The sequence below is a fragment of the Phyllostomus discolor genome, chromosome 5 (genome assembly GCF_004126475.2).
Source record: "Phyllostomus discolor isolate MPI-MPIP mPhyDis1 chromosome 5, mPhyDis1.pri.v3, whole genome shotgun sequence".
In the NCBI taxonomy this organism is placed as follows: Eukaryota; Metazoa; Chordata; class Mammalia; order Chiroptera; family Phyllostomidae; genus Phyllostomus; species Phyllostomus discolor.
Genome location: NC_040907.2, coordinates 123,568,965 through 123,581,367, shown reverse-complemented (window position 1 = coordinate 123,581,367; position 12,403 = coordinate 123,568,965). Strand labels below are relative to the sequence as shown.

General features: G+C 38.4%; 1 protein-coding gene across 1 annotated transcript in view; it reads right to left on the bottom strand.

Moving 5' to 3' along the window:
• Positions 1–12,403, bottom strand: part of CFAP70 (cilia and flagella associated protein 70) — a 116,493-nt gene that overhangs the window by 65,551 nt on the left and 38,539 nt on the right. Inside the window, 3 exon segments of the mRNA XM_028513969.2 lie at positions 3,087–3,218; positions 4,982–5,176; positions 5,505–5,565. Coding sequence (XP_028369770.1) covers positions 3,087–3,218; positions 4,982–5,176; positions 5,505–5,565 — 388 coding nt within the window.

Below are 12,403 nucleotides of genomic sequence, written 5' to 3'. Positions count from 1 at the left end.
TTAGCATTCTTTCTGAGGCTTCTTTTTTTCCTTTCATTTGGGGATTGTTTCTTTGTTTTCTCATTGTTTGTGAGATTTTTCTTGTTAACCTCTGCTTCTTAAATTGATCTGTTCTGGCTCCCTGGGTTTATGGTGTGAACTTCTGTGGTAGAACACCTGTGAGATTCAGTGATGCAGTCTCCTTTGGGTATCCTGGTGTTCACAGCTTCCCTGTACTCTTTTTTGTGATCAGTTGGAGGAGGAAGGCAAAATAGTTTAATATAGCAAGAGCATATTCTATGATATTTACAGTAGCAGCTGATAGAAAAGAAATGAGTGATCCTTTGACTATGTATAGTGTTAACTGTGATATTCCACCCAACTAGCCACTTTTTAGAAAGTATGGAAAGAAGATAAGACTCTTGTTGAAGAGGAAAGGATTCTGAGTTGGATCTAGAAAGCAGTGAGGTTGTGGGATGTCAGATTCTGAGGTAAGGTGGGAGTAAAGGATAGTAAATAGGTGTAGTGTGTGAGAGAATAGAGTTAATCACTACAGTAATACAGTAAATTGTGAAGTGGGCTAAGTTCTGGGGGAGGGGGTGTTGTGTAGTATTTACAAATGTATGGAATAGCTATTATTTACAGTAACATTAGAGCAAGAATCATATGACAGAATCTACGAGCTCTAGATACAAGAATAGGGAGTATAGAATCTCGAGTAATGTACTGAAGGAACACAAATGAGGTGAAGAACATAAATTAGCAATACACTATGAATGAGATAACAGGGGAAACCTGTCAAACAATGCAATATAAACAGCCAAGCAAAGAAGACTATACAGAAAGAAGAGAAATACAAAAATACTATCAAAATAAAAGATGTAAGAATGAAAAATAATAATACAAATATGCAATAACTTGCAGGTTGTCTATAATAGCAAAGTGAAATTTGTCTCGTTCTCTGTCTCAGCTGTTGGGATGCCCTCTCTTTGGGTCCAACTCTGATCTTTTCACAGTTGCTGGTTTGTTTGTTTTTTCTTTGCCTCACTTGTGGGTATTTAAAGAGAAAAAAGAAAAAGAAAGAAGAAAAGAGCATAAGAAGGAAGGAAGAAGAGATAAAATTGGAACGAAAGGAAGAAGGAATAAAACTAGAAGGAAGGAAAAGCAAAAGGAATTGAGAGATATAAAAATAATAAAAAATAAAAAATTATTTTAAAAAATCAAACCAACAAACAACAAAAAAACCTCTTGATTGAACAATGATTGAATGCCACCATCTTCCCTCTCTCCTCCTTCATTATTTTTTCAAATAACTTTTCAATGTCTTGCTCTTGTTCTCCTTCTGGCACCCCTATGATTCAGATGTCAGAGTGCTTAAAGTTTTCCCAGAGGTTCCTAAGCCTTTCTTCATTTTTTTGAATTCTTGTTTCTTTATTCTATTCTGGTTGGATATTTGTTTCTTCCTGTTGTTCCAAATTGTTGATTTGAGTGCTGGTTTCCTTCCCTTCACTGTTGGTTCCCTGTATATTTTCCTTTATTTCACTTTGTGTAGTCTTCATTTTTCCCTTCATTTTGCAACTGAGCTCAGTCAATTCTGTGAGCATCCTGATTACCAATGTGTTGAACTCTGCATCAAATAGTTGTCTATTTCCTCATTACGTTTCCTCATTTCCTCATGATGTTGAATCAAATTCAACATCAATTTGTTTCCCACCAAATTTACTCCTGTTGTATTTCTTGTCCTGGATAATGGTACTACCAGCTACCCAGTCACTAAAACTTAAGAATTTCTTATTTCTTTTCCTCCATACAATGTAATAATCAGTTAACATCATCAGTTCCACCACCTCTAACCCATTCTACATATTTCTATGAGAGTTTTTTCTGTACAAAGCCTCCCTCTACACTCCCGACTCTCCTCCCAGTAACTGGCTTCATCTCCTGCTTCTTTGTCCCTTACCACTTCAACCTCTACTCCTGAACATAAGCAGGTTCTATGCATATCATATTCTTCCAAATTTCTATGCCTTTTTGATATTCCCTATGACTAAAATTCTCTGAAACATCCACCTGGAGAACTTCTTTTTAGCCTTCAAAGCACAATTCAAGTCGCACTCCTCTGTAAATCCCTCCCTGAAAGGTCCCAGAGTAAAGTTTATCACTTTTTCTTAAGGCACCCCCTAACCTGCTACACCATGGACACACTCTGTCACAGTACTTACCTTACTCTATCTACCACAGGTACCTGTACTTTGTATCTGTCTCCTACTAGACAGGGGCTCCTTGAGAGCATAAGGCAACAATAATTCCCATCTATCTCATGCTCAATTGCTTTCCAAATCAAATCACCCAAATCATCTGTGCACAAAGCAGGATTGCACTTTTAATCCTAGGATACTGGACACTCCTCTCCTACCTCTTCCAGGGAGGCTAAAGAAAGTGAAAGAAAACTAATGGTGGCAAAAAGAAAAAAAAATAGTGAAGGAAAGAGAAAATAGAATAGGGGGTTTAAGGAAGCATAACTTGTTAGACACAGACTACCAGGGGAACAGAAAGGCTGATTCTTGTCATTGCTTTGAAATTAACCACGACTGCAAAATTTTTTTAAATGAGCAAATGAAGGCAAGATACAAGCTGTGCAAATAATATATATGAACAGACAAGTGGGAGAAAAGCAGGCCACCCTCAAATAGAAAAGTCATATTTAAAGCGTCGTCATTGAGGTATGATATCTGAAAACATAATTTTCCTTTGTCAGTCTTAAAGACAAAAAGTGAGAATTGCATACATTCACAGAATAAACAGAATAATTTTCATTTTATAATTTAAATAGACTATTTTATCTATTTTATCATCATATTTATGACAGTTGTGAAATTAATTTTATAGAAGTTGAATGAGCATATATACTGTTCTCCTGAAAATCAGTCTTATAATTTAGACAGTTTCTTATTCATGTTTGTGTTTCAGTACCTAGAACAGAGCAGATATCTCAATAAATGGTGTGGAATTAAGGAAGAAAAGAAACAAGGAAGAAAGGAGTTTTTCAGAAGAAACCCTGATGCCCTACAAAGAAAAGGAAGGGCTCTTAGTTCGTGAACACCCACCTGGTTTAAGGCTATATGCATCTGGTCCACCAAGAACACATAGAGCTCACTAATGAATGTCTGCAGTTCCTCCTGGCTTTCAAATGATGTTGTTTTCAAGTACTTCTCTCTCACAATCTTTACCACAGCATGCTGCAAGAGACACAGATCACCTGTTTAATAACACATCCAGCACCATGCTGACAGCACAGGCCTCCCCTGAGCTTCTGGTCTAAGGCTCATAAGAATTTCAAATGGGAACTGATTTCTCCCTTGGTGTCTGGTAAACTGTTGGCTGTCTGATTTTCCCCTAATCAACACACTCTATACGACTTCTTTTCTTGATGTCACTGTCGTCACTAACATGGTCAATGCAGGACTCATACTGTGTGGAGAGCGTCATAAAGCTGAAGAAAACCTTAGCATTAGGTTTATGCATTATGTCTCTTATGGTGGCCACTTGATTCAAGGGAGAAAGGCCTGATTTGAGAATTTAGAGAATAGAATTCTGGTTTTAATTCTGCCATTATACAATCTCATAAATTATTTTATACTTGACACTTCAGTTTCCTTAATTGTTAAATAGGTATGGACTTCTGGTGTTACTATCTTACTTCAGAAGATGATTGAAAAGCCAAAAAGAAGCAATAGGTGGTGAAGCTTAAAATGCTCTACAAATAACATATGGCTATAGCCAAGACAGCTTCTTTTTTCCCCTCAAGCTAACATTATCACCAGGTTTTAAACTAAATGCTTTCCATGCATTATGTTACTGAATTCTCATTATGATCCCATGTGATAATATTATCCCTCATGTTTAGGCAAAGAAACTGAGGCTCAGAGAGGTGTAAAGTCACTTGACTAAGACAATCCAACTAGTAACCGTAGAGCCAGAATCAAACTGAAATGTGACCACGCCACCTATTGAGAACAGCCTCTTGCCTCCAGAAGCATCAGTCGTTTTTTACTTTATTACTTCCACGTGCTTTTTTGTATTTGTTTACTATAGTACACAGCATATAGTAAATGCGCATAGAGAAGCAGCACAGAATAGCAGTTAAGAACATGATTTCTGGAGCCAGGCTACCAGAATCTGAGTCCCATCTTTGACCTTTACTAGCACTGTGACCATGGGCAAATTACTTAACCAACTAATGTTGCATTTTTCCATCTGTAAAACTGGGAATTACTTACATCACAGGGTTGTTGTGAGGATTAAATTAGTAAAATATGAAGCATTAAAAAATTTGTCTGGTATACAGTAAAAACTCAATAAATGTCAGCCATTATCACCCTGACTGGTGTGGATCAATTGGTTTGGCATGGTCTTGCAAAGTAAAAGGTTGCTGGTTTAATGTCTGGTCAGGACACATGCCTGGGCTGCAGGCTTAGTCCATTGTCAGGGTGCATGCAAGAGGCAACCAATCAATGTTTCTCTCTCACATCAATGTTTCTATCCTTCTCTTTCTCCCTCCCTTCCCCCCTCTCTAAAAATAAGTAAAAAGTTAGCCATTATTATTCAGGAAATTATTATTAGGTAAATATTTCTCAAATCTTAGTGATTCTATGGACTAGGGACAAGTTTGTAATAGAAGACAGAGATAATTAGTCATGGACTCAGTACATGGCACAGAGTTTCTGCCTGCCAGAGCAACATGAAATCTGGCTCAAAATCTGACCTAGTCTCAAGTGAAGAATCTATTTCCTAAAAGTTTACACTTGAAAAGGATGCAGAACCATTCCATGGCTCTGCAGGAGTGGAGCTTCTCCTAACAGTCTGTCATGGAGAACGTAGCTATCTTCAGCAAGAAAGGTGGGAGCAGAGCCAAACATAACCACAGAAAAAAATGACAACTAGGTATATAGAGAAGATGCTGCATAAAATCCATGGAATAATTAAATAAATGAATGTTTACCTTGAGTTGCTCTTTGAAAGCAAAATATTTTCCAGAGCAATTAAGTTCATAGTTGAGCTGGCACTTCTGCTCCACCAGGGTTTCACTATCTATATCATTCTCCACTTTGGCCACCTGTTTTCCAAACATCCTGTGATACTCGTCCAAAATGGCTCTAGAAATGTTCTTGATCTGCACGTGGTAGTCACTCACCGCCTAGGAAAATACAAACTGTCTGGTAAAGAGACCTCAAAGAGGTCAAAATGTGGAATGGAATTCTGAAACTGGATTGTGTTTTACATTCAATAGTACTTAAGGTATAAATTGCCCTTTTCTTCTCAGCTCAGAGACCACCAGCTAAATATTGAACACCAAATACTACTCATTGTAAGCCACTTGTCACAAATAGATACAGGAAGGAAAATACGTGAAGCTGCAAGTTCTCACCCCTTCTGAAAAATACATTGAAGAATCCTTGCTTTATTTTCAAATGATGCTCTCAACACCTTACTACTTACAGTTTCTACTTGGCTTTGGCACTTACCTTCTCAGCTCCTCCTGTCCTGCGGGAAACAGGTGGCCTTGGAGGAATCAGTTCCTTGACTCTGTATCAGGAAACAACAGTTTCATTATCTGCAGATTCATGTTCTCTTACTTCCCACCACCAAAGAGTCTGCATGGGGAAGACTAAGGTCTGTTCCCCCAGTATACTTGAGCATTGTGCTATTCTCTCATGTAAAAGCCTAGACAGTATGAACCCCAGAACAGTATGTAGCTATGGATCAGATAGGAAGAAAGCAAAGAAACAGCTACTTAATGAGTAGCTAAGTTGTACTTTTGGCTACTTTGAGCCCTGGCTTTACCATTACATATTTTTTTTAAACCAATGCTATGTACAAGGGGAACTTGACTCAGGGGGTTAGAAAGAAATGGGTGTTACAATTTTATGTGCACTCAACAGAGTCTCTGAAAGCATAAAGTTTTGGAAATTTAAATGGTACAGGCAAGTGAAAGCTTTTCTTTCCCCTCCATCTAGGTCGTGACTTATGACTGCTTTAAATTACAATAATATCAGACTTTATGGTGAGTAAAAAAAAATACATTTTGTCACTATAAAACTACTTATGATGAAACTTCTACTTTACATTTTAGGACTGTATATAAGAACCTAGATGGAATTAAGTTATAGCTTTTAAATTTCATTTATTTTTAAGATCTTATTTATTTCACATTTAATGCAATACCTATTAAAGTACCAACGGCATATTTCACAGACATAAAACAAACACTTCAAAAATTTATATGGAACAATAAATGACCCCAAATAGCTGCTGCAATTTTGAGAAAGAAGAGTAAAGTAGGAGGGATCACAATACCAGATACCAAATTATATTACAAGGCCACTGTAATCAAAACAGCCTAGTACTAGCATAAAAACAGGCACATGGACCAATGGAACAGAACAGAGAGCCCAGAAATAAACCCAAGCCTCTATTGTCAATTAATATTTGACAGAGTGGGCAGCAACATAAAATGGAGTAAAAATAGCCCCTTCAACAAATGGTGTTGGGAGAACTGGACAGCTACATGCAAAAAAAATGACACTCAGGCACCAACTTACACCATAAACAAAAATAAATTCAAGGTGGATAAGAGACTTAAATATAAACCATGACACAAAGTCCTAGAGGAGAACATAGGCAAGAAAATCTCAGATATTTCATGCAGCAACATTTTCACTGACATTTCCTTTACTGTCCCCTAGAGCAAGGGACATAAAGGAAAGAATAAACAAATGGGATCTCATCAAAATAAAAAGCTTCTGCACAGCTAAAAAAACAATATTAAAATAAAAAGAGAACCAACGTTATGGGAAAACATATCTGCCAATGATACCTCAGACAAGGGTTTAATCTCCAAAATATATAAAGAACTTACACAACTCCACTCTACGAAGACAAGCAACCCAATTAAAAGATGGGCAAAGGACTTGAACAGACACTTCTCCAAGGAGGACACACAAAGAATCCAGAGACACATGAAAAGATGCTCAATATTGCTAGCTATCAGAGAGATGCAAATTAAAACCACAATGAGATACCACTTCACACCAGTCAGAATGGCCATCATAAACAAAGCAACAAACAACAAGTGTTGGAGAGGTTGTGGAGAAAAGGGGACCCTACTGCACTGTTGGTGGGAATGCAGACTGGTACAACCACTATGGAAAACAGTATGGAATTTTCTCAGGAAACTAAAAATGAATCTTTCTTTTGACCCAGCAATTCCACTGCTGGGACTATATCCTAAGAACACTAAAACACCAATCGGAAAAGTTTTGCACCCCAATGTTCACAGCAGCACAATTTACAATAGCCAAGTGCTGGAAGCAACCTAGATGCCCATCAGTAAATGAATGGATCAAAAAACTATGGTATATTTACACAATGGAATTCCATGCAGCAGAGAGAAAGAAGGAGCTCCTACACTTTGCAACAGCATGGATGGAGCTGGAAAGCATTATGCTAAGTGAAATAAGCCAGGCATTGAAGACAAATACCATATGATTTCACCTTTAACAGGAACCTAAACAACAAAACAAAGAAACAAGCAAAATATAACCCAAGACACTGAAATAGAGGACAGGCTGACAGTGACCAGAGGGGAGAGGGGAGGGAATTTCAGGAGAGAATGAGAAGGGTTTACAGGAACAAATATAAAGGACACATGGACAAAAAAGGGAGGGATGGGTGGGTGGGCTCAGATGGGAGTAAAGGACAGAGAAATGTACTTGAACAATGATTAAAATAAAATTTTTAAAAAAGTGCAAATTTGTTGTTACAGAATAGTTATGGGAATATCAAGTACAGCATAGGTAATACAGCCAATAATGTTCTAATAATTTATGATGTCAGATGGGTATGAGTTTTATCAGGATATCACTTAGTAAGTTATGTAATATCTAATCACTGGGGTGTACACATAATGCTAATATTACAATATATGTGAACTGTAATTGAAAATAAAAAATAAAAATAATTAAAAAGATCTTATTTATTTGTTTTAGACAGAGGGGAAGAAAGGGAGAGAGGGAAACATCAATGTGTGGTTGCCTCTCACATGCCCCCTACTGGGGACCTGACCAGCAATCCAGGCATGTGCCCTGACAGAGAATTGAACTGGTGACCCTTTGGTTCGCAGGCCAGCACTCAATCCACTGAGTCACAAGAGCCAGGGCTAAATTTTATTTACTTTAATGGGTAATATATCTAAATGATTCAAGGATTAAGAAGTATAAAACAATATATAATAAACTATATCCTTCCAACCTTGTTTTCCAACTACCCAGTGTCCTCTCCAGAGACAATGTTATTTATTCATTCAGCCATTCAAAATATACACAGAGTGGCTCCTATCCATCAGGCACTTTCCTAGGTACTGGGGAATTAAACAAAACAAACAAAAATGCTTGCCTTCATGGAGCTTACATTTTGGTGGGGAAAGATGATAAACAACTTAAATAATAAAGATAAATATGTTAATTATATGTGCCATGGAAAAGTAATGCAGGAAGGCAGACAGACTGTGTTTAGGGCTGGAGTGGTGAAGTTGAAAAGCATATTTCACTAGAGAAAACCTTGCTAAAATAATAATATTTGATGGAAGTGAGGAATCAAGTCATTTAGATATCAGGGGTAAGAAAGTTACAGGCAAAGGGTAGAGTAAGTGTAAAGGTCTTGCTGCAAGAGTATGTCTGGCATGTATGAAGAAGGGCAGGGAGGTCAGTTTGGCTGGACTGAAAAATTGAGGACAAAGTACATGTGGAATGTGCAGGACCTTGCAGGACACTGGTACTTTCTGAGCAGAGGAGTTACATGAATTGACTACCACTTAAATACAATTATTAGAGAATGCTGTGTTAAGAAGAAACTACCCAAATGGAAAAACAAAATTAGGTATATCCATACAATGAAATATTATTCAGCAGTAAAGAAATTAAGTACTGATACATACCACAGTATGGATGAACCTTGATAGCATTATGTTAAATGAAAGATGCCAGTCACAAAGAAACCACATATTGTATGATTCCATTTATATGAAATGTACAGAGTTGGCAAATCTACACAGACAAAAAGTAGATAAACAGTTTCCAAGGGATGGGGGTAGGCATAGGAGTGGGGAAGGTTGACATAAGTGTTGGGAGGAAATGTAGAGTGATTACTAGTGTATATGGAGTTTATTTTAGAGATAATAAAAATATTAGAAAGTTGATTGTGATGATGGCTGCACACCTCTGTGTATACTAAAAGCTATTGAATTGTACACTGTAAATGGGTGAAGAGGGGACTTCTGGTCAAGGTGGCGGCATAGGCAGACATAGCTCACCTCTTTACACAAGCACATCAAAATTACAACTAAAACATAGAACAACTCTCATTCAGAACTGTCAGAAATCCAGTTGAATGGAACTCGGACAACTATGGAGTAAAGAAACCACATCTACCCAGACTGGTAGGAGGGGTGCAAATGCAGAACAGGCTGGTCCCTCACACACATGAGATGGACAAAACTTGAGAGGGATATCTTGGGAGCAAAGAGTCTTAGCCCCACACCAGGCCCCCAACTCAGGGTTCCACTACCAAGAAGATAAGTCCCCACAACTTCTGGCTGCAAAAAACCAGTGGAGATTGAGTCAGTAGAAGAAACTGTGAAACCCCAAGCAGTTCCTCTTAAAGAACCCACACACAAACTCACCTACTCAAACTCACTATCTCTGAGCTCCAGCACTGGGATAGGAGCTTGAAAAGCACCAGTAGTATACAGGGAGAAAGAGAAGTATCTGGCATCAAGGCAAGCTGATGCCACTGTCCCTTTTTGAAACTTTACCCCCACAGAGGTGGCAAGCTGGTGCCACATCTGAGACTCCATTAACCTGCTAATAGTGTTTGACCCACCTTGTAGATCCTCAGAGACTCAGCCCCACCCAACTAACAGGCCTATCCAAGCTGCTTTTCCATATGAATGGCTGGTTGTGGCTCATGCTTCACAACTTCCTAGATCCTATCAAACCAGCAACAGCTGGCCTCAGTGAGCCCCAGGCCAGGCATTAGCAGTAGGCAGCCTAGATTCACAGCTTGGCTTTGCCTGGGAATCTCCAAACCCAACACAAGTCACAGCCATCTCAAATTGCGTTATAGTTCAGGTAGGGTGGCCCCAGGCAAAACACAGGGTGGGGATGATCTTGGCCTACACCACCTGTGAAACCCCAGGGCCAGTGCACCCAGCTACAGACCACATCAGAACACCACCACCATGCCCTGTATAGCTGATCTCCCACAGAGGGCAGAGGTTGGTGGTCGGCAGCCACAGTCAGTCCTTACAGCTGATTGGCCTGGGTAAATCCCTCTTATTTATTTCCTAACAGCAACCAACTCAACTACAAGAGGAGGGCGTACTCAGCCCACACAAAGGGCATACCTCCAGTACCCAATTTAGGTGATAGGGGAGGCTGTGTCACTGGACCCTACAGGACACCTACTACATTAGGCCACACTGCCAAGATGTTGAGTCAAAGCAGCTCTATCTACCATATTTTGCGTGTATAATTTGCACTCTTTTGCACAAATTTTTGAGAAAAAAAGTAAGGGTGCACATTATACATGGGGAGTACTAGTTCCATATCTATATAAATGTTTTTAATTCTCTTATGCTTATGCATTAAAAGTATAACTCTAGAAAGCAATAATGATATCTGTATGCAAAATAATACCCTGGAATACAATAATTGGTTTTGTTTCTAAATGCAAATAAATTAAAAATTAAAGTGAGCCCTGGCTGGTGTAGCTCAGTGGATTGAGCATGGGCCTGGGAACCAAAGGATCCTGGTTTGACTCCCAGTCTAGGGCACATGCCTGGGATGCGGGCCAGGTCCTCTGTAGGAGGCATGCAAGAGGCAACCACACATTGATGTTTCTCTCCCTTTCTCCCTCCCTTCCCCATTCTCTAAAAATAAACAAATAAAATCTTTAAAAAATTAAAGTGAAAGATTTATTTCCTGAAAGTTTGGGTCAAAAATGTGGGTGTGCATTATTCATGGGAGCACAGTATATACAGCAAAATACGGTAATACATAGAAACAAGCAGAGGGAGGCTGCCAAATTGAGGAGACAAAGAAACATGGCCCAACAGATCAAAACTCCAGAAAGAGCCTTAGCTGGTGTGATTCAGTGGACTGAGCACTGGCCTGCAAACCAACAGGTTGCTGGTTCAATTCCCAGTCCAGGCACATGCCTGAGTTGCAGGTTAGATCCCCAGTGGAGAGCATCAGAAAGGCAACCACACATTGATGTTTCTCTCCCTCTCTCTCTCCCTTCCCCTCTGTCTAAAAAATAAACAAATAATCTTTTAAAAAAACCCTCCAGAAATAACTAAATAAAATGGAGATAAGCAATCTATCAGATGCAATGTTCAAAACACTGGTTATAAGAAAGCCCAAAAAACTTAGTGAGGACCTCAGCAGCATAAAAAGGGTCTAGTCAGAAACAAAGGATTCACTAATTGAAATAAAGAACAATTTACAGGAAAACAACAGTAGAGTGGATGAAGCCTAGAATCAAATCAATGATTTGGAACATAAGGAAGCAAAAACCAAGAACAAGAAGAAAAAAGAATCTAAAAATATGAGAATAGTATAAGCAACCTCTGGGACAACTTCAAGTGCTCTAACATTCACAGCATAGAGATACCAGAAGGAGAAGTGAAACAGTAAGAAACTGGAAATCTATTTGAAAAATAATGAAAGAAAACTTCCCTAATTTGGTGAACAAAATAGACATGCAAGTCCAGGAAGCACAGAAAGTCCCAAACAAGATGGATGCAAAAAGGCCCACTCCAAGACACATTATAATTAAAATGCCAAAGGCTAAAGATAAAGACTGAATCTTAAAAACAGCAAGGAAAAAGAAGTTACCCACAGGGGAGTTCCAATAAGACTGCTAACTGATTTCTCTAAAGAAACTTTGCAGGCTAAAAGGGATTGGCAAGAAATATTCAAAGTCATGAAAAGCAGGGACCTATAACCAAGATTACTCTATTATCCAGCAAAGCTATCATTTAGAATCAAAGGGCAGATAAAGAGCTTCCCAGACAAGAAAAAGTTAAAGGAGTTCATCACCAAACTATTATTATATAAAATGTTAAAGGAAATTATTTAATAAAAAGATTAAAAATATGAACAATAAAATGGCAATAAATACATATCTATTGACAATTGAATAAAAAAATAAGCAAACAAGCAGAACAGAAACAAGCATAGATATGGATAATGTTTGTATGGTTTCCAGGAGTAGGGGTGTCTGGGGGAAGGGGTAAAAAGGTAAAAGGATTAAGAAATACAAATTGGTAGTTAAAGAATAAGCATGGGGATGTATAGTACATGAT